The sequence below is a fragment of the Carlito syrichta genome, unplaced genomic scaffold, assembly GCF_000164805.1.
Source record: "Carlito syrichta isolate Samal-C Ts95f unplaced genomic scaffold, Tarsius_syrichta-2.0.1 Scaffold123630, whole genome shotgun sequence".
NCBI lineage: Eukaryota > Metazoa > Chordata > Mammalia > Primates > Tarsiidae > Carlito > Carlito syrichta.
This window is the reverse complement of record NW_007067726.1, coordinates 179,898-205,640: the sequence shown is the minus strand read 5'-3', so window position 1 is coordinate 205,640 and position 25,743 is coordinate 179,898. Positions and strand designations below refer to the sequence as shown.

The window sequence follows — 25,743 nt, the reverse complement described above, 5'->3', positions numbered from 1 at the left end:
GGCCTCCTCGCGGCTCATGGCCAGGGCCAGCTGCAGTTGCAGCTCCTCCTCCCCTGATGTCTGAGGCCGGGCCTGCTCCAGGTCGGAGGTGTAGCGGGGGGATGAAGAGGAGGCTGCAAAGACCATAGCGGCCTGTGATCACGTCAGGACCCACTGGCTCCCACAGCCCTCCACCTGCTGAGCAGCTGAGGCTCAAAGAGGCCATCCAAGGCCCTTGTAGGCCGGGCAGTATGTGGTCCCCATTCCATCCCGGCGGTGCAGACTGCACTCTCTTCCTGACTTGCAAAGACAGCCCAGAGGGATGCCTGGCCAGGGTCCTGAAGGACTTGAACCCAGGTCCCCTGAATCCAGCTCTTGAACTCTTCCAGAATGACCCCATCCTGCTGGGGGCCAAGGGGAGTGGGAGGGTGGGAGGTTTTGGTCAAATAAGGTCACAGCCTCAAAGTGCTCAGCCAGCTGTCAAGGGCCTCTGAAAGCAGCGTGAGCATTCCTCAGATCAGGGAAGCCCTCACTGCAGGGGGTGAGGGGGAAGGAGCACCAGAGATGCCTAGCAGCCACCCCTGTTTTCAAGGGCAGTGCCCTCAAGCAGGGGGATGAAGGAGAATGCCACCTGTTTGGGCAGTATCAAGGACATTCCTGGGCCTGGTCTCAATTAATTCTCAGATCAAACAACAGAGGTAGGTAAGCTTATCTCCATTTCGTGGGCGAGGAAACAGGTCCAGAAAGCTGGGTACCCAGGTCACACAGCTTGGAATGGGGCAGAATAAAGACGGCGATCTGACTCCAGAGCCAGGGTTCCACCACCATGCCATACTATCAGACAGCGAACTAATGGTAACAACAAATATCTAATAACATGATTCTTTGAGCTAACTTGTGGTGCGCCTACTATGTGCCTGGTGTACGCCTTGCATGGCACATTCCTGATCTCGGAATCCCCGTAACATCCCTACTATGTGCCGGATGTGTGCCTTGCATGGTACATTCCTGATCTCGGAATCCCTGAAACGCCCCTACCACGTGCCGGGTGTGTGTGTCTTGCACGGCACATTCTTGATCTCAGAATCCCCGTAACATCCCTCTGAGGGGGGGTGTCAGGAGCCACCGCTGAGGGTTGCACAGCCAGGCCCCCAGAACTCAGGCCACCTCCCTGTCCCAGCCCCACGCTGGGCTCACTCACAGTTGTAGGAGGAGGGGGAGCCCCGCGAGCGGCCGTAGTCCTCGCCGTGGCGGCGGCTGAAGCCCAGCTGCCCGCTGCCGATGCCCGCGCCCTCCAGCGCCATGCGCTCCTTGGTCTTGAGGGCGTGGGCTCGCTCCTGCCGCAGCCGCTCCTCGTCCTTGAGCAGGGCCATCACCTGCTTGACCTTCTCACGCACGTTGACGCCCTGGTCCTTGCCGTCACGGTCGATGTACTGGAAGTCCTTGAGCGTCTGGATGGTGTAGAGGTTCTCACGGCACTGGTGGGCCACCCTCTCGGAGCCTGTCTTGAGCAGGTAGTCCAAGAGCGTCAGCGCCTTGTACACGTGCCGCCAGTTCTTGCCGCTGTCGTTCAGCCGCCGCCACAGCATGCCCATGACCTCGGCAAAGGCCACCGTGTTGAAAGTCAGGTCGGCGATCTCCGACATGAGTGAGCTGGGCGGGCCCCAGGGGTCATTGCTGGTCGCCTCGCGCACCTTGATCTCTGCTTCGGAGTAGTTGTGCACGATGTTCTTCACCTGGCGCCGGAGTGCGGACGTCGTCATGGCCGGGGACCTGGAGGTGGGTGGCCCCCGCCCCCGCTGGAGGTGGAGGGCCAAGGGCCACCGTCGCGAGAGTCGCGAGGTCACGGTCTCGGAGGATGGGCTGCCGCGCTCTCAGCAGGGCGGCTGTGTCCTGGGGTTCCGCATGGAGCTGGAGAAGAGAGGGTTGAGCTCAGAGACAGTCACCCACCTCCCCGGGCACTCATCTGCTGACCGATGAAACCCTGTCCGGCCAGAGTGTCCCTGCTGCCGGGAACAGCCTGCCGCGGGCACTTATTTTTCTTGTTTTCCTTATTCAGCAGGCACTTAAAAGTGCTTCACATGTCTTCACAATCATACCATTGACAGATGGGGAGAGTGAGGCTCAGAGGGGTACTGGGTGGCTACTCCAAGATCAGTGCTGGTAGGTGGGGGGCCAGGGTGCCCCCAGGCAGCCCAGCCCCAGCACGCACGGCCTCAGGGAGGGCTCTCCCAGGGACGCCAGGAACACCCTTGCTTTGCTGGTTCCCTCCTCGCTTCTGCCAGGATCCAGCTTAAGCCCCGTCCCTTCCAGCTCTTCTGTGCTCTCTCCACTTCTCTCATACTGTTACTTTTTGTAGTTTGATGCCTTCAACACCTATTTCCTGGAGGCCTTTTCTGAGCCAGGCACTATGCCAGGCACAGAACACGCGTCTTGGTCCACCCACGTTCAGTTGAGAGGGTACAGAAAATCACAGTCTAGTGTGGGAGTGCAGACCAGCACAGGAAGACCCAAGCCAGGAGAATCAGAGGAGACTTCCTAGAGGAGGTGGCGGCTGAGCTGAGATCCAAGATCCAAAGGGAAGGGTGAGGAGGAGTGAACCAGCAAGGAGAGGAACAGCAGCTGACAGCTGGGAGGGGATGCTGAGCTCGGAAGGCAAGAGAGGGAAGGGCGTTTGGGAAGGCAGCCTCTGGGAGGCCACCTCCCCTACCCTCCCCTGCATGGACACACAAGAGTGCAGAGGCCAGGCCAGAGAGCCATGGGACCTGCCCAGCTGGTAGGTGGCAGAGCTGGGACTAACACCTAAGTCTCCGAAAGGCTAATCCAATACTTATGGTCAGTGTCACTGAGTTGGTAATGAATCCATCTGATTGTCTTACGTCTCAGTCCCACCTGCTCAGCCAGAATGGAAGCTCCCTGTGGGCAGGGACTGTCTGGGCTCTCCAAATCCTCAAGGCCCTGGACACACGGGGGATCTCCCACACCCCAGCAGAGGGGAGGATCAGGGCAAGCCACTTCCCTCCCCACAGCTGCAGGTCCAGGCTGCCTGCAGAAAGTAAATCTAGGCCAGAACAGAGGAAGGTCTGCCCAAGGCCTTTTAAGAAACGGGACCCTCTGCCACCACGGTTCCTCCAGCACTAGCACAGTGTGTGCATACATGAAGGCCCGCGCACGCGCGCACGCACACACACACACACACACACACACACACACGCTGCAGAACTCCCACTTCATCCCCCCCACAAACACCCATGGTGGCTGTGCCTCTCACTGCACCCTCACCCCCTCCCCAGCTGTGCCCCAGCTGGTCCCCAGGCTCCAGCAGGCAGGGATCAGAAGGCCGTCCAGCTCCACCACGATGCCGATGCCGGGCTGAGTTCAAAGCGGCCCCACAGGCCTTGGCAGGTTTGGCGGGAGCCCAGGTGCCTGAGAAAGCTTGAGCCCAGAGGGTGGGCTCCTGTGGGAGCAGGCCGGGGAGAGGGAGTGCGGGGCCCAAGCACTGCCTACCTTCTGTCTCTCCGTCCAGCGGTGGCGGGCCTTCTGTGGGGATGCCACAGCCACAACTTGTTTAACTCCTGCCCTCCCCCTCGCTAGTGACTCAGACCAGCCTTCACCTCCCCAGCTGGCGGGTGGCGGGCGGCGGGCGTCAAGATGGGAAATAATGTGCACCAGAGCCCGCCCAGTGCACGCCCCTCCCTGCTGGCCGCTGGAACTCGAAGAACCAGTCAGGCATCCTGACTCCACCAGAGCCCTACCTGGGCCAGGCTGCCCCAGTCCTCCTGCTGGGCCTGGGTGGGGCCGCTGGCCTTCCTAGGAGGGGGCCCTCGGGGTGGACCCAGTGGCCCAGTCTAGATGTTTGTTCTAGAAGCTGGGCATTTTCTGCCCACCTTTGCTAGAGCTGGGGGAAGAGAAAGGTCACAGACGTGGGCGATGCCTTGACCTCCCTCCCCTGGCGTTTGAGGGGACAAGGCAGGGAGGAAGAGGGGGCAGGGCGAGAATGAGGGAGCTTGGAGGGGGAGGAGGAGAGGAAGGAACGCGGGAGGGAGCAGTCGGGAGTGCGGCCAACGGTGTTACAAGCAGAGGGTTTTATCGAACACAATATGCCCAGAAATAAAAGCGAGTGAAACAGAACCCCAGCAGCCGATAAGGCAGCGGCGGCGGCAGTGGCAGCGGCAGCCCCGGGCGGCCGGGTATGGAATTACTGCAGTGACCTTGAGCCAGACCCTGTCAGGTGGAGGGAAGGGCACTGAGAAGGCAGGGCCTGGGAGGCTGATTCAGAGGTGGGGAGAGGGCAGAGGCGGGAGCAGTCTGGGGGGATGGGAGAAGGGCCGGCAGCAGCGGGACCAGCTCTGGGGACACAGAGGATTAACTCCCTCCTGCACACGAAGTCTGAGGGAGAGCTGGGCAGGGGTTGGGACTGCTTATCTCGGGGACCGCTGGACTGGGGTACCTGGAGCGATCCCCAAAAGTCAGGGCAGAAAAAAGCTGATCCCAGAGTGGGACTCAGAGAGGCTGAAAGGACCCAGATCTGTCCAGTCTCACGTGCATGAGTCTGTCCAATGCCTGTGTGTGTCCCCAGCAGCCCACACCCCCTCCGCATCCCACCAGGTCCAGGTCCGGCGTGAGTAGTGGGGAATGGCAGTGTCCTTGATGCTGGAGGGACGGAGGTGAACTCTAGCACTAAGCTTCGGTCGACGACCTCATCAGCACTGGAGCAGCTGAGTCCAGGGGACTCGGGAACAGGGTGGGGGCTGCCCTGAGGCTAGAGGTGTGCATCTGGACAGGGAAGAGGGAACAGCGGAGATGCTGGAGTGTGTGGGGAATGCCACTGCAGATGCGAAGTCCTGGGAAGGGGTGGGGAGCAGGCCCTGGGTCCCTTCCTGGGGGCTGCCGGGTGGGAGGGACGGCAGGAAAGAAGCCTCCAGGGCCGTAGCCTCCCCCAGATCCTCTGCCTTCGGTGCCCCCTCCCTTGAACCTGGTGAAGCCCAAGCCCACTCTGTGCCCCACCTCCAGGCGGGGCTCCATCACTGCTGGGGAGGGGGGTCAGGGAGGGAGCTTACCTCGGGTGTGGGCTCCCTTGGCCCCAGCCCGAGTGGCTTCTGCGGTGACCCTCCGACCTGCACGGAGGGGGGACGGCACAACCCCGGGAACGTCTCCAGAGCCATCCACCATGAACTCTCGTCCCAGAGACCCACCCGCTTCCAGGAGGCGCAGCCCCCTCGGAAGGGCAGCGGTAGGGTCCCAGAGTGGGGGGCAGCTCCGCCCGTTGGCTTCCAGGACCCCTGGCCAGCCAGCGCCAGGCAGCACTCAGAGGAAAGTTGCTCAGCTGGCTGGGCAGGTCTGCCTCAGCTGTAACAGGACACAGGAGGAAGCAGGCATGGTTAACCCCTTCCTGCTGGCCTGGCAGGCGTGCCTTCAGACTTTCAGAGCTGGGAGGCCTGCCTGCCGGCACCCAGGAGGTGCAAACCGGACCCAGTGCTTGCAACTCGCTCCCCTCTGCAGTGAGTTAACTCTTCTGCTACCTCTTTAACGGCAAATGGGGGGTGGGTTGCAGGAGCTCCAAACTCCCCTTACCCCTCCCCTTCCTCCTCTGGGCCAGGAGGCCATTAAAGGAGAGGGTGGGACCCTTTCCTGGGGCTGGGCTTTTGCCTTCTCTGGGGTCCCCGCTGGCTTCCTCAGCCCCCCTCTGCCTCTCCCACACAGAGATGAGTGTCCCACTCCCCCCAACCTCCGCCTCCTTCAAGTGAGGAGGCCCATGAGGTCCTAATGGGGAACACCAAAGGCAGCCTGGAGGAGGGGGGATAGAACCTGCAGCCCCTCCCCAGCCTCCCACCCACACCTTTTCTGAGCCATCAGCAAATGCTTAAAAAAGAGATAAGCCCACCCACCCACCATTGAAACACAGTCCCAAATGGTTGTGACTGACAGAAGACAATTCTGGTACTGAGTCTGAGCTAATAACACCTTTCTTCCCAAGAGCCATCTCTTGCCCGCTTCACGTCCCTTGAGCCAGAGAGGTAGAGTGAAGTCTAGTGGCTGCTTTTAAGGCAGCAAGATGGCTCAAGGCCAGATGGTTTGAGATGAGGAAGGGGATGAGACAGACTAGACCCCGAAACAATAAGGGGGTGAGATAACACTCAAGTTTCGAGTTTAAGAGGTGTGGTGTGATATTTAGGGGCTGGGATGGGGCGGTGGGACCCAGCTGAAGCCAGAGGATGTCAGGGCATCAGGTCCCATGGGTCTCATTCTCCTCCAGCTCCCATTCTGCCAACTTGGTGACGACACTTCAGGAAGACAGGGCTCCAGGAAGCATGACCCTAAAAGTGCGGGCCAAGGCAGCCAGAGGCAGGGACTACGGGGAGTGGCACACTCTGTCCTGTCACCCGACTCATTCCTTGTCCTGCCACCAACTTGCTCTTCTGCCCTTCCTCCCTCACATCACCTCCCCAGCTGTGTCTATCTTTCCCAGAGGAGCTGGGAGAGGGATCTGAGGGCAGGGGGGACATGGGGGGACCTGGACTAGGAACTGACCTCACCAAGATCCAGCATCCAAAACAGAGGCACCACAGAAGTGGTAGAAACCTAAAGCTTCTTTATTGACTTGTTGGTTAACAGGTTTCCCAGAAGGCTGCTCGGGCCAAGAGTCAGCTGCAAAGACGCAGGGGCTCCTCGACATTCTGTGTGGGGCTGAACTCATCGGCCAGGACCATCAGGTCGGTCACCAGAGTGTCCAGCAACCCATAGACCTGGAAGAATGGCACGAACATCACAGGCAAAGGTCTGCTCTGCAGGAGCACCTCTGCATCATCTGTGCCACTAGGAACAACTAGAGAGGGCAGAAGCCAAAGTTGTGAGTTTTTTAGAAGTTTTGTCTTTGCATACAGTTTTATTTTCCCATCAGTCTGGGAGATAATCCCACACTGTGCCTTTGACCGGTAGAAGCCCTAGAGCCTAGAAGTGTTCAAGGCGCAACTCCAGGAGCCTGGAGAGCAGCGCCCACTCAGCCCTTCCAGGTGGGCCTGGACTTAGTCCCCTTTTCTACTGTGGCCTCCCAGGCCAACTTTTTATCCTATAAGATCACAGATCCACATACTGAAAGGTCTCCAACACACTAGCCCAGGCAAGTTGATTCTGAATATCAAAGAGCCACAAAAGAGTCTACTTCAGGGGTCTTCAGAGCCCTTTAATTACTTTCTGGAACCCATCAACCATCAGAAATCTCAGTAATGGCTGGGGGTGTGGTGGCTCACATCTGTAATCCCAGCACTTTGGGAGGCTGTGGTGGAAGGATTGCTTGAGCCCAGAAGTTCAAGACCAGCCTGGGTAGCATAGTGAAACCTCACCTCTACAAAAAGACCAAAATATTAGCTGAGTGTGGTGGTGTGTGCCTGTAGTCCCAACTACTCAGGGTGTTCAGGTGGAAGGATTGCCTGAGCCTAGGAGATGGAGGCTGCTGTGAGCTGTTATTGTTTTGATCACGCCACTGCATTCCAACCTGAGTGACAGAGTGAGACTCCAACTCAAAAAAAAGAAAAAAGAGAATAAAAGAAACTCAGGGATGTCACCAGTAACAAATGGAACTTCTGGTCAATGTGATCCCAGCTCCCCGGCTGCCCACATCAGAGGAAGACAAAGCATTGCCATCAGACACACTGCCATATGGAATACGGCTCTGTGGGCCTCCTCTCTCAAATAGGCAACAACAAAAATCAAAACACCTGGGTGGATCTCTCAGAACCTGCTGCTTAAGGACAGATCAGGATGAAGACACACCCATTTCAAAACCCTTACAATGGATGGAAATGCACCCCACTTGGTGTTTTCCCAAGGGACGCCTCTGCCAGTGTGCACCCACACGGAAGAAATGGGAGTGGCAGAAGAGGAGGGCTTCCTTCCTCTTGGCTCCTCCAGAGTCTGTTCTCCAAAGAGCAGCCAGGGCCATCTTCTAAAGGCCAAGTCAGACCGCATCACTCTTCTATGTAAAACTCTTCACTCAGAGAAATCCCAGGTCAAGCAAGCACCTCCCCCTCCCGCAGCCTCCTCCCCACCACCCTCTCCCTCCTTCCCTGCCTCAACTGCTCTCCTGCCTAGGACAAGCTTCACCTCCCTTCAAGCCTTTGCTGGATGCCACTTTCTCACTGAGGCCCACCGGCCTCCACTCCTCATCCCATTTATCTGTTCTTTCCACAGTGCTCGCCACCTGACTTGCTATGCACGTTGCCTATTCACAAGGCCTGTCTCGCATGCTAGGACGGCCTCCCTGGGGTGGCTCTGCTCCACCATGGATAGAGTGGCCATTTATCATTTGTCACACACGCAGGTGGGGTGAGGGGCATGGCTGCTAGGTGCTTCCTTCACCTCAGTGTGCAGCCTCTGGGTATATTTCTCCATGACCAGGGGGTCTATGGGCTCCTGAGAAGGGAGGGTGCTGTCGGGGGCAGAGTCTTCCAAGGAAAGCCTGTCCCGGCTTATAGATTTCGTGGCTTTCTTGTCATCCTTTGCCTTGTGCTTCCTGCTGTTGGACCGGTCCTGCGGGGGCGAGGGGGGGTGAGGGGGGGACATGTGCAGCCTTGAGTAGCCCCCAGGTCGACCCAGGACACTCTCAACAGCAGCTCACCAGGAGAGCCAGGCACGACCCAAGGAAGGGGCCCAAGGAAGAGACCCACCCCTGCAGCGCCTTGGCTGCCCTCCCTGCCCCCAGGGCCTGGAGCATATCCCAGCATGCCTCTTTCACGGACAACTTGGCTCCTTTTTTGTCCTCTTTGTCTCTGATTCCCAGCTGCTTCTTCTCCTGGGCCGCCCCTCTCCTCTCCTCCTTCCCAACTTTCCCGGCAGGCACCTTCACCTCTGTGACAGGAAGGGATTTTTGATGTAAGGGAGGCGAGTGAAAACAGCTGTGGCAGGCACCCTGCGGCCTAGTGGATGCCACAGGCAAGTGAGGAGGCTTGACGCGAGATGGGAAAGCAAAGGGAAATGGTCTTGAGCGCTGCTGCGCCCTCGCTTCGAGAGAATTCCTTCAGACTGAGGGCAACGGAGGGCCCTGAGGAGGACGCTCTCTTCCTTGGGCCCCTCATTCGGGTGTGTTCCCATGTAGAGCAGGACTGTGGGGCAGGGGAAGAGCCCAGCTTCTTGTCTCAGCCCTGACACACCCCCAGGTATGGTCACGGACAAGTCATTGTGCTTCTGTGGGAATACGGAAGTAAGGTGGTCACTGCTGGGTCCCAATCCTGGCAGCTGATAGAAAGGCGGCAAGGGCCTACTCCATGGGCGCAACCTAGCAGAGCTCTGACCACAGGGACTGGCCGAGGCACCCCTGCCGTACGGGCAGAGGGCTGCAAAGGCTACACAGAGTGTGGCTGCACAGCATCCGACCTTGCTCCTCTGGCACCTCCAAATAGATGGTCTCCTTCTCAGGCAGGCCCAGCAGAGCCCTCAGCCACAGGGAGTGGCTCACGAGGCTGTCAATGACATCTCTCCACAGGTGCAAACTAGAGGGGGCAAGATAGATTGGAGAAAAGCCTTCTCAAGGCCCCATTTGTCTTGAGCCCGCAGAGGCTCAGTGGCTCCCTTCAAAGACCCTGGTGGCAGGAATTGTGATGGAAATGCCACATCCCGAGCAGTCAGCATCGGTGCTGCCCAGACCTCATGCAAGCTCTCAGATGGGGTTCTGACTTGCCTTGGGTGGCAGCCAAAAAGAAAAGAAAAGGCCCAGGACTAGGGTTAGGAGGCCTGCATGGATTCAGTCCTACTTCCAAGTGGAAGCTCTGGCTTGAAGCCATGACTAGACTTGGATCCAGCTGTGTTCCAAGAGTCTTACAAAAAGCCCCCCAGGGCAGGGCACGGGGCTCATGCCTATAATCCCAACACTCTGGGAGGTCAAAGTGGGAGGATTGCTTGAGCCAGGAGTTGGAGACTAGCCTAGGCAACATAGTGAGATCTCATCTCTACAAAAAATTTAAAGATTAGCTGGGCGTAGTGGCATGCACCAGCAGTCCCAGCTGCTTGGGAGGCTAAGGTGGAAGGATTGTCGGAGTCCAGGAGGTCGAGGCTGTAGTGAGCCATGAACATGACTATGCACTCCAGGCCGGGTGACAGAGTGAGACCCCAACTCAAAAAAAAAAAAAAAATTAAAAGGCCCCTGAGGCTCATCTGGGCAAGTTCCAAACAGAGACCAGAGAGGCAGACAGCGAAGGGAAGCTTTTAAAGGAATCTGCCCAGCTGGGCTCGGTGGCTCAGCCTGTAATCCCGTGCCTTTGGGAGGCTGAGGTGAGTGGATTGCCTGAGCCCGCGGGTTCGAGACCCGCCTGGGCAACTTGATGAGACCTCATCTCTACAACAAATCAAAAAATCAGCCAGGCGTGATAGCGCGCGCCTGTAATTCCGGCTACTCGGAAGGCTGAGGCGGAAGGATCGCCGGAGCCCAGCAGGTCGAGGCTGCTGTGGCCGGGAGCGGCCACTGCACTCCAGTCTGGGCGATAGAGTGAGACTCCAACTCAAAAAAATAAAATAAAATAAAATAAATAAAGGAATCTGCCCCTCTTCTCACTGCCCTCTGACTTCTCCTTTGTTTCATTCCCCTGTTCACTGTAAGGAACAAGGAAAGAAGAGGAAGGAAAAAACACACACCATGTTTGCTCTGTTGTGACCACTGCCTAGGGAGTGGCAGCACTGCAGGGCTCCCGAAAGCATATTTCAGCAGCCTGAGCTCAAGGGGACTGCCTCCCAGGATCCCTGGCCAGATGCCACGGGGGGGGCCGATGGGCTGAATCTCCCAGCGGGATACCTACCACATCTGGTGCAGGAGGTCAGACTGCAGCGGCCTCTGCTCCTGGCACAGCTCCAAGGCTGCCCTGTTGAGCCTGACCAGCGCGTCCTCTCTCTGGGCCTCATCAGGGAGCACCTTCACTGCCTGGCAGGGGCACAGGCACCATGGGCAACTGTGCTGCCCAGGACAAGGGCCGCTGTGTCCTCTAGTGATGGGCATGGTGACAGGGGATAGGGAGCCAAGGACCAGGAGCCAGGAGGGGCTGCAGCCATAGAGAGCTGTCTGGGGTGCCTTCTGTGGGAGCTTCTCCAAGGTTGATCAAGGTCAACAGGGAGGCCCTCCTGCTCTAGTGGCCTGGGACCCCCAGACAAAGAGAGATGAACCAAAACTGGTTTATCTTGGCCCTCAGAAGAGTTTGTTTCTCTGCCCGTGGGACAAGAGAGGCGGCTGGAGCCTCACTTGTTGGTCTGGGACAGGAGTACTAGCTCATGGCTATGCCAGGGCCATTCCCCTCCCAACCTCCCAGGTCTCAGACACCTTTCTGAAGTCCTCCAAGCAGAGGTTCCACTCGGGCGGGGGAAGGCCACCCAACTCTCCGGGGCTCTTGGCGCTCTCCATGTCTGGGCTCTCCTCCACCAAGATCTCCTCCATGATGCTCTTCCAATGAGAGCTCTTGGTCCCTGCTCCCATCTTGTGGAGCCCAGTGGAATCTCGGGAGTCCCTGGGGGCCTCACTCTCCTGCCGGTGCAGATGAGTTTCTGAAACCGGGCTCCTGAAGCGTGGGGAGAGCTCGGTGCTCGTGGAGGCCTTTGACACCTGGGCCCTGGGGCTGAGGCGCTCCTCCTCGCCTAGCCTGGCCTCCTTGGCCCTGGAGGGTGGAGCCATGTACTGGTGCCACAGTCTGTGCAGGTGTTGCACCACTTGGTGCTGGTAACACAGCTGCAGCAGAAGCAGGGGAAGATGTATGAGGGGGCGGCTGGAACTCGGGCACCCAGAGCCCACCCTGCTGGCCTGGGCTTCCCTTGTTCCCTTGAGAGCACTGATGGAGAAGGCAGGGAGGAAGACAACAGGAGCAGCTGTGACCAGAGGGGCCCCCGCTTCCCCTTCAACATGAGCATGTCCACGCTGAAGCTTTTTTGCATTTGGGCTTCCAAGTAAGACTGGGTTTGGATGAAGGAGGTGTGATGCTCTCTCTCACCAGGCGTGCACTCGTTAGCTAGGTTATCTTGGGGAAATGACTGAACCTCCCCGGGCCTTGGTATCCTCAGGGTATAATGAGGACACAAATGGTACCCATCCCATAGGACTGCTGTGAGGACAAAGTGAGTTACTCATGGATGATGCTCAGAACAGGTCTTGGCACACAGAAGGGCTTGCGATTGCTGTCACCCAGGCATGCACGAGGGGTAGGGGCTGCGCTGGGCCTTACCTGAGGATTCCTATGCTGGAACAAGTCCTCCTCGGTGAGGTAGGTGTCCACAGGGGACGGCACACGCTCTGGAGTGAAGACCCCCATCAGCAGCTCCTGCAGCATGTGCTCTGCGATGGTGACTGCCTCGCCAGCCACCAGTTTGCTCTGGAGAAGGGAAGGTGGCACAGGACAGCAGCCCAGTCTCTCAAACCCGGCATCCTCAGGGGAGCCTTAGGAATAGGGGTTGAGTTCGGGGGCATCTGTCTGTCTGTCTCTCTTACTTGCTGGCTTACTTTAGCTCTCTCCCTCACTCACACACACACACACATGCCTATTCCAAGACCCCAAAACCTCTCGATCTGTTCAGACATCCTTGTTTTCTAAAGGAGGCTGAAAAGAATTCAGAGGAGGGATAGTCCCAGAAAGAGCTATTCCTGCAAGGGGCCGAGCAGTCTCACAGCACGTTCTCCAGATTAGGAAGAAGGGGTGAGGTGCACGGTGTGGGTGCTTCTGATAATGGTGGTGAACTTTCTTCTGGCTTGGCACGCAGTCAGTGCCACAGAAAGCTGGCAGAGGGGCACCTTACCTGAGACATCAGTCTTACAGTCATTGAGTAAAACAAGCATGACATTGTCAAAATTACTTTTGATCACCACTGGCTGAGCTCTGGCTAGAGTAGCTAGCTTGTGCTTTGGGGGCCACAATGAATAAAAAAGCACAGCTTTCCCAGGAATCCCAGGAAGCAGGCACAAGATGGCTATACCGTGAAACTGACTGGGGGTCATGGAGCTCCAGTTCCCACCTCGTATCATGCCAGGGTGTCTGCTTATTGAGTGGGACATGGGCAAGCTCGACTCTGCTATTTAAATTGTTCTCTCTGGTTTTGAAGTCTCGTCAGTTAACTCCAACCCCACTGTACAGTACCAGAGAGCAGTGGACAAAACACAGCACAGGAGCAAGGAGTCATGCTCTGTGTGCACTCCACGCAGTCTGCACCTTAAAGTTCAATCTCCTTTCTTTCTAACTCAGTGGTGCCCACATGGTTGGGCTGCAGGCTGTCCTCCCTTAGGCTGTCCACCCATCTTTTACATCACAAAGCCCTGGGAAGTGTTCGCAGATCACCTGTTGCAAAAAATGCAGCTCACTTCTTAGGCTGGGAGAAACAAAATCACCAGGATGACCCATCTGGTGTTCTTAGGAGCCAAGGTTCTGGGTCCCTTACCTCTAGTAGCTTTCTCTCATCCCTAAAATGGTCCTGGGTCAGGGAGACCGCGTGGAGGTTGACCTGCAGGATGGCACCACCCAAGAGGGCAGGGTGGGTTCCAAATTCCCATGATTCCCTAAAGATCCCAGCAGTTGAAGACTTGAAGAAGAAGGAAAAGTTTTTCGTTTCTCCAGGCAGAATCACACCTAAGAGGGCCAGAAACAGCACTTTTCAACACGAGGTGCTAGCTAAGCCCCAAGTCTGCATGCATAATGCTGACTGAGCCCCGGGTCAGGTGACCAATCATCTGGGTTTGCCCAGGGCTGAGAGGTTTCCTGGAACATGAGATTTCTGAGTGCTAAAACAGAGAAAGTCCCAAGCAAACAGGGACAGTCGGCCATCCTAGCCGTCCATTTCTCTGGGTCCCCAAAGGTTCCCTCACTGGCTCAACAGACATGAAGAGTTAGATCATACACTTCACAGAAGGAATGGGAGGGACAAGGTGGGAAGAGGGGCTCAAACTTGCAGGAACTGAGCCATAACTCAGTGTGGGCATCTCACAAACACTGAGGTCAAGACCATCCCTGGACAGGAGCCAACGGGGAGGGCAGATTCTCCTGATACCTTCCCGGTTGTTGAAGTAAAACCGCTGCATCCTGTTTCTCTTCAGGTCTTGGAACGTGTCCAGCTGGTGCTGCCGTCGCCAGTCATACCAAATGGCCACTGTGCCATTATTGACCACGGTCAATTCTGAAGATGTCATTTCTCGTTCTAGAGTTTCAAAGGTCAAGCAAGCAGCAATTCCAACTTGCTTCTAGAAGGAGGAGGCAGGAGAAATGTGTTTGCTGGAGACCCTGGTCTAGAGTGACCAACTCACTCTGGTTTGCCCAGGACATTTCTGGATTTAGTACTCAAAGTCCCGTGTCCCAGGCCTCCCACGCTTGGCCACTCTCAAACAGAGTGGTCTCATACTCCAGTAGTGGTAGTGGCTGTCTCTGAGGTTCCCATTCACAGGAAGAAAACAGAATTTACACCCAATGAATGTGTCTGCTTCTTGGCATCTGAAGGGTATTTCTTAGCGACATACCTGTTTGAGAGCGTCTGTGTGTATTTACATGCTTGTGGGGCTAGATACAAGCCGGGTGGCTTGTGACACTCCCTTTCCAGTCTTGCGATTTTATTCTTGCTCATGTTAGTGCTGCTGTTACCATTTTCAGATGTGCTGAATGCATGACCAGGTCAAACCGCAAATAGGAGACTGTGTGGGCTCCTTGCTGGCAATTGCCAAAGCCACCTCGGGGCTGCACCGATGGGGACCCTTGGCAGGCGAGGAAGGGTGGAGGCCGTTTTACCTTGTCCTCTGGGTTACTGCCTCGGATCCAGCAAGCCGGCTTTCCACAGAACAGTAGAGAAGGGCCAAGAACAGGCATGGGGGTCACATCCGAGGAGCTGGATAACGGGTCTCTGTAAGGAAAACCAATGTCTTATTTTCCCTGAGCCTGCCACAGTCATGCCACACGGAGCACATGGCGATGGTTGCCAGGAAGTCTGGAAACATGACCAGCCCCACTCCAACTTGGCTTCCTTCTGACCCATGCCTCCAGGTAGGAGGGGCTTAGAAACAGCCCCTGCAAGCACTCCTGTCAGAGCTGTTTGCCATGCACAGAAACACATCGACTCTCCATGCCAGAGGGTTCGCTGTACACAGGAGGGGGAGGGTCTGGGGACGCCCCGTTTAACCAGCAAAGCAGAGTCTGGGAAATCCCCACGAGGCGTTGGTTGTCCAAAGGAGCAGATGGCAACAGAAAAGCCAGCACAGCTGCTGGAACGGGCTGGAGGAGGGAGCGGTGGGTACTCCAGAGAAGCTGGGATGGAGGTACCCCGGTTTTGGGGAAGAAAGTCTGCCCTTCAGTGTTCATGGGTGCTGGGGGACACTTCAGACTCTCTCTAGGGTGCAGGCTCCACTCACAAGGACACTGTGTCTTCAGAAGAGCTCTCCTGACTCCTCTCAAACACTGTGTAGTCCTCCACCGTGACAGCCGAGAAGGGCCGCCCTCTGCCCACAACCTCCAGGCCGTCAATGTCCTTGGAGAGACCAAGAAAGGAGAGATGAGCTGACTAGAGACAGGCACCTTCCCAAGGGCCTTCCCGCTGGGCAAGGAGGCATCACCAACCTGCTGGCTGAAGTCCAGCTCCGCCATGACTCTCTGCAGCTCCTTGCGGCGGGAGATCAGAAACAGACTCCGGTCCCAGGTGTAGCGGTACCAAGCATCCCTCTGGGCTGGCAATCCTTCAGGGGGTCCAAGGACCCTCAACATAGGCTGGTGCCATGCCCCCTGGCCCTCCCACTTCTCCAGGGCTCTGGGAGCACCCATCCCAACAACACTGACACAAGTCCTCTGACCCAGACCTCTTCAGCAGCCCCACACGGGACTCCTGCAACATTAGCTTCCAAATGGCCAAATCTTTGGATTTTAACAAAAATAATAGCAGCTACCTTCAATTGTGTACCTAACGATGGGCCAGGCCCCCTGAGTACATTTCATGTCTCATTTAGCCTTCTCACAACACTGTATTTTGCAGATGGAGAAACTGAGGGCCAGGGGGCCAAATAATTTGCTAGAGGTCACAAAGCAACGCAGCTGGGACTTGAACCAGGAGGTGAAGCAGGCTCTCTAGCAGTGGTGCCCAACAAACGCAAACCACAAACACAAGCCGCTATCATTTAACCTTTTCTAGATGCCATGTTGAAAAAGGTAAAAAGAAACAAATGATATTCATTTTAGTAAACTAGGTTATTTAACCCAGTGTCTCAAAAATATGATCGTTTCAATATGTAATTTATATATATTTAAAAGTCAGGGTCTCACTTTGTCCCCTAGGTTGGAGTTCAGTGGCATGATCACAGCTCATCACAGCTTCAACCTCTTGGATTCAGGCAATCCTTCTGCCTTAGCCTCCCAAGTAGCTGGGGCTATGGGCACACACCACCACGTCCAGCTAATGTTGTTGTTTTTTTGGGGATAGAGACAAGGTCTCACCACTATGTTTCCCAGGCTAGTCTTAAACTCCTGGGCTCTAGCCATCCTCCTGCCTTGGCCTTCCAAAGTGCTGAGATTATAGTTGTGAGCCACCATTGGCCCCAAATTTCTTAATAAAATATATTTTTTACTCTGATCTCCGAAACCCAATTGTAGTTGACACTGACAGCACGTCTCAATGCAGTCACATGCTGCACATGGCTTTAGGACCATCAGATGGGGCAGCTGGGTGCTAAGGCCATGCTCTGACTTTCTTACCACTTCTATCACTGTTTTACTGAACTGGACCTTAGAAAGGTTCTGGGACTTGCCTAGGGCCACCCTGACCCAGGATTTGGCCCCAGGTCTGTCTCTCAGCAGACCCATGCTAACCACTGCCCTATTTCTTGGGCCAGGCCCAAGATACCAGCTGGCTTCAGCCCTGCGCCTCACCTGTCTCCACCTGGGTGGAGAAGGGCTTCCTGATGTAAGTGACAGGTTCCACGAGGCCACGCTGTGTTTTTGTCTTGGTCATGACCAGACCCGTCATCTCATCTCCCAAGTACTCCAGCCGACTCCAGAACCCAGTGGTCTCTGAGCCCTGGCAAGGAAGGACAAGTGAGCCACATCACTTGACACCTCGGCCAGGTGCTGGTGGTGCCGCTGGAAGACGAGAGCACCACACACTCCAGATGCTCCCTCTGGGGAATTCGCTGCTGCCCGGATAGCAGAAGACAAGCACCCGCTTTCTTGTGTTCTGGGTGCCCTGCTGTAGCCTTCACCCCCACTCCCTAGAAAGACGGTGTGGGTAAATAGAGACACAACACTGGCAGACCAGACTAAAACATGGTGCCTTGGGTTGTACAAAGCTTAAGTTTTTTGGTAGACAAACACCCAGGTGAGTCTAAGAACTCAGTCTCCCTCAAACTGACTCCCAGTGGCCACCACAGGCTGAATTACTAACTGGCCAGTCCCTGAACACCCAATAGTAGGACCAATAATACAATGTAGTAAAGGCCTCAAGGGCTTAACAATGCTTTTCCATGGATAGATGTTCTTTCCCCAACTGTGCAGCCAGAGACCAGTCATCCCTGTGTCTGAATACCCCCCACGTCCCCCCTTCCCCCACACACAAAGGGCCCTAGGGAAGGCGATCCTCACTTTCCCATCATGCTGTGTTGGAAGTGCACGGTCGATGAGCTCCCGCTCCTCTTGGATCCGCCTGTAGGCCTCCCCAGTGTGCATGAGCAGCTCACCCACTGGCTTTTGCAGGTGTTCTAGAAAGAGGCAAGAACGCAGTCACCCCCACCACCACCACATCAGAACCAACAGGGGCCCTGGCACTGTGCACCGGGCAGCCCCTCACCTGACTGACTTCAGGACCCACTAAGGCTTAAGAGCCACAAACTCTTAGGAATGAAGGGCACAAGTGTAGTCAGTCCGAGTTCAGGCTCTGGGCAGGTTGGGGAGAGAACAAACACAGCAGAGCCTGGATGCCAGATGGAGGCCAGGCAGGGGCCCTGTCTACTCCGCTCACCACTGAGGGCTTCCTGCTGCTTCTTCCGCAGGGTTATGTTACGCTGCCAGTTCTTCAAAAAGTTGTGCTGAGTAGGAGGGGCCCAGGGATGTCTCTTCTCCTCCTTTGGGGCTTTTTGTTTTGACTTTTCTTTAGCTGAGATAAGGGTCATCAGACAGGGTGTGGAGGGTATCAGCTTGGCCAGCTGAAAAGCACAGCATGAGCATGGGAAGGGTGGTGAGAAGACTCTGAACAGAGGCTGTGCAAAACTTTTAGAGGCCCTACCCATGCTGTTGTCCCACCCTGCTGAGACTCCCTCCTCTTCAGGACCCCAGGGTGGCCAGTGACAGAAATCACAGATGGCCTTCAAAGCAGCTGCCAGGCCCCTTTCCTCCAGAAAGAGAACTTTTGTTCTAAGATTGTTACTTGTCGTTTAGTGTTTCAGTCCTCCTCACAACTTATGGTAACTTTCACCCAGGGTAATTTGAGCCATGTTTACATGACCCCAGACCTGTTAGCAGCTGATCAGTCAGTCTTTGCCTGGAACCAGGGAGGCAGGGATGGAAGAGACAGAGAGACACAATGCATGATAGGAAGGTTGGAAAGGCGCATGGACTCTTCACGTGCCCCAGGGAGCACTGGGAAGGTGCTTCTCCACCATGGGGACTGAGGAGGGTTGGCCGGTCTCCCAAAAGGGGAAAATGAGGCAATGCACAGAGCAGCAGAAGGGAACGAGGCACATGGCCCCTGAGCCCTGATGACTTTCTAGGTGCAGTCTGCCCAGAACCAGGTACACTCTCATCTTGGGTTCCTGAGGCACCTCCGTATCATTATAGAAAATCCCAACTTCAGCTGAAGCTTGCTTCAGTTGTCTTCTGTGACTTCCAGCTGAAGCGTCTAACTGTTTCAGGGGAGGGTCATTTGTCATCTTAGATTTGAAGCCCAGAGACTAGACTGTCTCTTGAGCCCCAGCCCTGCTTGACTTTGCCAGGTGGGAGACCAAAATAACTTCAGGGACTTCTCTCATCCAGGCAGCCCTGTGCAAACAAACCTGGAGATTCCCTCGAGCAACTGCGATTCTCTTAAAGTCCTGGAGACTCCCCAAGATGTGGTGGGGCAGGATCTGATCACTGCCATCAAAGCTGTCACCTGGACCTAGGGGTGGAGAGTGGGGAGGAGGGGAAAGGCAAGCTGTAGATAGCTGATGTAAACTGCCAAGGGAGACCCTGATTTCTCTCAAGACTGACCAGAAGTGCCAGGGCCAAGACTGGCTGTACCTGAGTAGTCCAGGGGCTTTGTGGCTACATCGGGATTTGCAGGATGTGCTACCAGGTGGCAGACCTTTCTCCTAGGATCCATGGGTTTGAGTTTTCGGATGATAAATTTCTGGGTAATAGCAGGTTTACCTTCTGTTTCAGTAAGGCGACGAATGTGTTGCTAAAAAGAAACAAAACAGAGGAGAATTCCACCTGAGAAGGGGAGGAGGAAGCGCTCCATCCATCTCCTCAGTCCTGGTTCTTGGTGGAATTCCTAAAGGCTGACACATCTGTTTCTTCATCTCTGTCCATATGTTCTGTGGAGGAAATGTCTATGTAACAGACATGTGACTTAGCAATGTCCTGGAGGGGAATTGAAAACATCATACCCATCTAGAGAGTTCAGGTGAGGCATGGCTGACTCTCCAGGTACGGTGGGGCGGGGGTGAGGCTCAGCCGTATTTTTTTAAATTACCCAGGTTGTTTATCCACATCTGTAACTTGGCTGCTTAGACCTGTTTTGCCTTCTGTGAAGTGAGGATGGTAGCAACTGTTTCCATGGGAAGCAAGAAATGTCTTCACCTCATTTCCCTCGTGTTTCTATACAAATCTCAAAAATGCAAAAACAAACAACATAGCAGATTCCTTTAGATGCTAAAGGGAAAAGAATTTGTACTCAGTGGATTTTTCCATGGAATGAGACACTCCCTGTGAGTAGGGAGCCGGTGAAGAGACAGTGATGTCTAGCCTACATGGGCTGACAGGGAAATGTCCCTGCAGTGAAGGAACCCTGGACCTCGTCCTCACCTTCTCCAAGTCCTCCTTCTTAATGGCCAAGGCAAGAATGTCATCTCCTTGTAGGACATTGCTAACAGGTTCAGGATCTTCCTGAGTGGGGGAGGTGGGCTGTTCAGGGACCTTTGCCCGCTTCCTTTCTGAAGAGAAGCAGAAAGTTATAAGTGCTTAAAGAGCTCTCTCTGTGTATATAAAAGTATAAAATAGAACTGTCTATTAGACTCCATGGTGGAGGTGGAGCTGGCCACCTGGACAGACGGCAGAGGCTGCCAAGGTGTCCTGGACAGCTCTTTACTGGGGCAATGGAAGTTCTCTCTTGAGGGTCCCCCGACATACCTCCGGGCCAGCCGCAGTGACTGAGACTTCCATAGCCAGAATTGAGAGCAGAAGGTGTCCCATTTCAGGTTGTGCTATTCAGAAGCCGGACAACTTAACCTCTCCAAGCCTCAGTCTTCCCATGTACAAAAGGAGGAAGCTGGACTCAATCTGATTCCTAAATATCCATCCAAAGTCTACCTCAGAATCTTCTGGGGAGTTTTATAAATACTGGCTACTGCGTGGTGCCAGGGTCTGGGTGCTGTAATCTTATAAACTCCCTAAGTGGTTCTGATGCACAGTGGGCAACTGAACCCGATATGTTCTGTCAGCCTCCTCCCAGTGCTGGCACTACCCATTCTTCTGGATGAAGGCATCGAGTTCCTCATACACAGGTCGACAAGCAAATTCTCTGGGGGGCGCAGAACAGTCACCACTGACCATGTATTGCCCACTGTTTCTTGAAGAAGCCTGTTTAGGTAGCTCCTGTGCACCAGGACTAGGCTCTGAGGATATAGGTCAAAGCCTCAGTTAACAAGCACATGCCCAGTGGGAGACAAGACCTCCAAACAGACTGAGCCAGGGTGACTGTGGGAACATGACAGGGCCCAGGCCAGACTTGGGGGGTGGTCTTGGAGGGCTTCCTAAGGAGGTGATGCTTAAACAGCTGAAAGAAGAAGAGAATTAGACCAGGGAAAGGGCACTGGGGAACAGGCATTCCACAAGGAACATCAAGAGGCCTATCAGCAAGAGAGAATGGAGCATAACCCTGGAACTCGAAGCATGTGTTTTTAAATAGCTGGAGTGTGGTGAGGTGGGAGGGAGGGAGAAGAACCCAGAGGAGGAAGTAGGAGTCAGGTCAAAAAGAACTTGGCCAGCTGTGTAAGGCCCTCATTCCTTACCATGTGGGCAACAGCATGGCAAGGAATGGATGGGGGGGGGTTAGACCCAGGATGGGTTTATTTAGGGGTCTACAGCAGTCATGGCATGACTGACAGTGACAGGGGGTCAAGGATCTGGAGAAACGTGGACAGATCAAACCTGTGTCTCTCATGGGACAGCCAGAACACAACTGTGACAACATAAGGGGCAGAAGGGCGTCACTCTCCAAGGAGGACACACTCCCTGTCTTCCTTGCACAGGACTGCTTAACAGTTCTAAATGCATCTCGTTTCTCTGCCCTGTGTTCCTTCCTCCGCTTCAAATGCAAAGCCCTACACAAAATCATCCAAAGAAACCCTATGTCCTGCCTTCAGGGGGTTTAACACAAGACTGGGTTTTATTCATTGCTTCTCTAAGCTTTGAGAGGTGCTATCTCAAAAACATCAAGGCAGGTGTTATGGTTAACAAATCAAACTTTTTTTTTTTTTTAGGAGATGTCCATAGAGTTGGTGGCAAAAAAAAACCCCACACCAGAATCATTCCAAACATAGCTAAATTCAGCCCATCAGCCACAGTCCATTTCTGCAATGGGGTCAGCAGAAGCTCAGAAGTTTCTGTCTGCTAAATGCAGGGCTCTGTGCACATCAGCACGCAAGCGAGGCCACGTGGCTGGACCCCGAGTTCTGATCTGCTCTGATGCCATGTGCGGAGACGCAGCTTTGGGTTTTGACTTTGTTGTCCCCTCTCCCTTCTCCACACACTCACCAAAGCGGGTGGCAGCCCACGAGAGAAGGGGTATCAGCGGCAGGTCGGCTTTTATAAATATTTGGGTACTATTTATAGTTTCCAGGACACTTGCTTCCTTGGCCCATCGCCTTGGCAGGGCTGGCATCTTCCCAAATGACGAAACCCCTCCAGATGTGTGCTGGTGTCTAATTCCCATGCGTGGATAGAAACCTTTCACACTGCTGAAGATTTCCAGGGGCCAAAGCTCCCTTCAGCAATAGGGAAGTGAATCTTTCATGTCTGGTTGATATTGGCATAGTCAGTGAAACTCTAGTCTGTCTTTCTGAGAAAGTTACCTTGAAGGTAGTAAAATAAACACTGTTAACTGTGTTCAGGCAGGGAATGGTATGCTCTAGTTAATAAAATATTCATCAAAGTTATATACAGCTTAAAGTTAAATTCTAGAGAATATTTACCGAGCATCTTCAATGTGCTATAAACTACAAAGATGGTATAAAAGTTTAAGGTATGGCTCCTTCTCTTGAGGAACTGAAAAATGCAACAGACACAATCCTAACAATAGGAGTGACGACATCAGTGGCACAATAAGTCTGGTTAGACGTCACAAAAGGAAAGGATCAATGTGGACCACACGGTGGTCTCCAAAGAAAGGCTCAGAGGAGCAGAGGTCACTCCATGGGCTAAGGCAGGCCTTGAAGGACAGGAGGGTCTGCCCAGGGGCGGCCACACACACGAAGGTGCTGCAGGTGAGGTCGCAGCATGGCCTGTGTGAGGCATGGTGACACAGAAGCCTGCTGGGGATGAGAGGGAAACCAGGGCCTGGCAGCTCTGGAAAGCATGGCTCGGGCATCTGATCTTTGGTTCAGGGAAGCAAGTTGATGACAGGTGCGGTTCAAGATGATGATGCAACCATCGAGGGAAGCCGCCAGACAGACCTGAGCAGGGGAAGAAGCAGGGGACACCAGGGAGGAAGGACAAGCCCCAGGGGTTACTTCAGGACCTGCAGGACTCCATTGGGCTTATGTGGGTCTCACCACTGAACCTGCAGAGGCCTGCTCTTTCTTCTTTGGTCTGGAAACCCAAGCTGAGAGGGCACCTCGTCAGCCACAGGGCTGACACTTCAGCCTTGATCCTGGCAGGTGAGGGGGACAGAGGCCAGCCCCCTTGCTTGGTCTCTCCTGGAGCTAGGCTAGGCAGCTGGAAGCAAGGCACTCAGAAGAGACAAGGGGGAGGAGGGAGGGAGAAGGAGTAATGATGGAGAAAAGCAACCCACACTCTGTTTTTCTGCTTCTTGTTTTATCTCAATATTATTCTTTTTTATTGCTGATTAAAGCCTTTGGGAAATTCTAACCTCAGGATTGGGCTGGGGGACCAAGGGAGGGGCCGTCCCTGCGAGGGTAAGAGCCTTAGTTGGTGAGAGAGGGGAATATAACTCTGCTGGGAGGCTTCCTGGTGTCTTAGCAACAAGACCAGGAAGGAGCCTGGAACTTAAAGGGCTCTCAGGTCCCTATGCAGGTATAAGTTGATGTATTTGCCTGCTTTTCTGCTCATGACTCAGAGACCTTGGAGGAACCTAGCACAAAATTACAAGACGACATCTGGTAATTAGCTGCCTCACATGGCGGAGGGGGAAGGGCTGAACCTCAACATTTGAGGCTTCCCTGAGATATTTAAGGAAAAAAGGTACGCTGCATGCTCCACATTTTGTTTTTTCTCCTCTTCATTCTGGTGTGTGCTCTTAACTCACGGCTATTTAATGAACTCAATTTTCCCTTTATTAAAAAATTAATACGCAGCGAAAAATCTTCCCTTGATTTGTTTACAGTAGAAAGTTCAAATCTGATAAGAGCTCCTAGAAACCAGGTGAGCAGGAGGCAGTGGCCAGATAAACCCTTGACTGCACTTGGGAAAGGGGACCAGATTTTTTTTCGCGTTCTCTCTTTTAACAATTAAAAAGCATGTCATGAAATAGCATTGGGGTTTTTTTTCATATTTCATCTCTAAGAGACAGGGTCTTGCTGTGCTGCCCAGGCTGGAGTGCAGGGGTTATTCACAGGCATGATCACAGTGCACTGCAGTCTTGAACTTCTGGCCTCAAGCAATCCTCCTGCCTCAGCCTCCCACGTAGCTGAGAGGGACTACAGGTGTGTGCCACCATGTCTGACTCAACATTAGATTTTTATACTATAAAGAAGCATAAAAGAAAGCTATACTAAAAGGTGACGAAGCTCTTGCTGGTTTTCCAAGCCTCCCAGGGGACCCTCCTTACATTGAGCTTTCATGACTCCAGACTTCCTGACCTAGCCTGTAATGCCTTTCTATGGTCTGGCCCTTACCCTGCCTACCTGTGGGGGATCCCTCTGGCTCCCACATTCATACTTCTGTAAACTCCCTGCATCTGGAGACACAAATCCCTCCTTCTTGTTTTGGTCGGCCATCGATGCCATTTTCAGAAACCTCTCCTCCCTCCAGCTCTACCAACCAAGGCCTGGGTCAGGCGCTCTGAGCCCTCATAATAGAAGTGAACTGCACTTTCTCTGCTTCTTTTTTTTTTTTTTTTTTTGAGTCAGGGTCTCATTCTGTTATCACCCAGGCTGGAGTACAGTGGCATGCTCACAGCCACTGCAGCCTCGACCTACTGGGCTCAGGCAATCCTTCTGCCTCAGCCTTTTAAGTAACTGGAACTACAGGCACGCACCACCACGCCCAGCTAATTTTTTTACTTACTGTAGAGACGAGGTCTTACCAAGCTGCCCAGGCTGGTTTTGAACCCGTGGGCTCAGGCGATCCTCTCGCCTTCACCTCCCAAAGTGCTGGGGTTACAGGCGTGAGCCACTGCACTTGGCCATCTGCTTCTCGTTTCATCTCAGTATTATTCTTTTCTTAGTGCTGATTAAAGCCTTGGGGAAATTCTGGCTTCAGGGTTGAGCTGGGGGGTCAAGGGAGGGGCCGTCCCTACCAGGGTGGCCTGCATCGCAGTATTCATATTTCTACCTTTGTCTGGTCACCCCTCTGGGTCTTCACGAGCCTGAGTCTAGTGAAGCTAGGGAGCTGGGGTCACAGAAGGTAGTTGCAAAGGCCAGGAAGCAGTCTGTCTAGGGACTCGCTCCAGGTAAGACAAGTTGGACAAGTGTCATACAGTGGGAAGGGACACGTGCTAGGAAAAGGCACCAGAAACAGACCCTGCCAAGGAAAGCCTTCCTTCTGGATTTTTTCAGCAGGACTCTTAGGTGACACCCACGCCCCCCAAAAGCCCCATCAAGATGGTGGGTATCACCACCTCAACACGTGTCTTGCATTCTTTCCTGAATTCCTCGGCCCTAGGATCCCAACTCTTGACCCCCCTGGCCTTAAACGCTTTCCTGGCTCTTCCACACCTCACCTAGTCCAGGGTTCCGCCTCCTGTGTGCCACCCAAAGACGAGGTGTGAGGTTGGCCTTCCTGAGCAAGGCCATCTCCGCAACCAGCGGCCCCTGAAGAGCCTGTCAGTCCCCCACTTTCCATGCCCCCGTCTTCAAGGCCCAGAGCGCCCTGCCCTCTCCTTGCGGGGACCTCCGCCCGGTCCATCATCCCTCAGGTTCCCGGGCCCGGTCCCCTACTTCCCAGTGATCTGGATCCCCATTCGTGGTGTCGCCCCAACCTCCAAGCCCCGGGTCCTGAACGCCGTGCTAAGAAGCGCTGCCCCTGTCGCCTTCTCCTGAGCGCCCAAGGCAGCCAGCGCCAACCTTTGATGCTCTCTGCGACCTCCTGGAATCTGGTTGGAGCTAATCGGAGGCGGGAATCCTTCTTCAGAGATTTCATGGTGCCGCCCGGACCTTGAGGGCGGCCCTGCGCGGCCGGGCCCGGCGACAAC

The 25,743-nt window shown here is 54.6% G+C and overlaps 2 protein-coding genes across 2 annotated transcripts in view; both read right to left on the bottom strand.

Moving 5' to 3' along the window:
• EPN3 (epsin 3) overlaps positions 1-5,245 on the bottom strand; it is a 13,504-nt gene extending 8,259 nt beyond the window's left edge. The window contains exons 1-3 of the mRNA XM_021707731.1: positions 5,175-5,245; positions 1,181-1,890; positions 3-113 (exon numbers count right to left, since the gene is read on the bottom strand). Coding sequence (XP_021563406.1) covers positions 3-113; positions 1,181-1,742 — 673 coding nt within the window. The 5' untranslated portion in view covers positions 1,743-1,890; positions 5,175-5,245. The remainder of the gene's footprint in view (positions 1-2; positions 114-1,180; positions 1,891-5,174) is intronic.
• Positions 5,246-6,551: 1,306 nt separating this feature from the next.
• Positions 6,552-25,737, bottom strand: MYCBPAP (MYCBP associated protein). Its single transcript, XM_008048480.1, has 19 exons — positions 25,616-25,737; positions 19,959-20,086; positions 19,173-19,332; positions 18,947-19,050; positions 17,917-18,100; positions 17,541-17,656; positions 16,833-16,980; positions 15,534-15,649; positions 15,329-15,444; positions 14,712-14,823; positions 13,984-14,173; positions 13,378-13,565; positions 12,174-12,320; positions 11,282-11,683; positions 10,767-10,888; positions 9,352-9,467; positions 8,705-8,850; positions 8,338-8,508; positions 6,552-6,725 (listed from the first exon to the last, which is right to left on the bottom strand). Exons 1-19 carry the CDS (start codon positions 25,689-25,691, stop codon positions 6,624-6,626), a joined length of 2,844 nt encoding a protein of 947 aa, XP_008046671.1. The 5' UTR covers positions 25,692-25,737; the 3' UTR covers positions 6,552-6,623.
• Between the last annotated feature and the right edge of the window lie 6 nt (positions 25,738-25,743).

What these genes read in the sequence shown, in the direction of transcription:
- MYCBPAP (XM_008048480.1), bottom strand. Translation starts at nt 25,691, where the DNA reads ATGAAATCTCTGAAGAAGGATTCCCGCCTCCGATTAGCTCCAACCAGA. An exon ending in CAACACAGCATGATGGGAAA is followed by an intron (nt 16,981 to 17,540) that starts GTGAGGATCGCC and finishes CTTCCTTGCCAG; the next exon opens with GGCTCAGAGACCACTGGGTT. An exon ending in GGAGGTGCCAGAGGAGCAAG is followed by an intron (nt 8,851 to 9,351) that starts GTCGGATGCTGT and finishes CGCCTCCCTTAC; the next exon opens with ATCAAAAATCCCTTCCTGTC.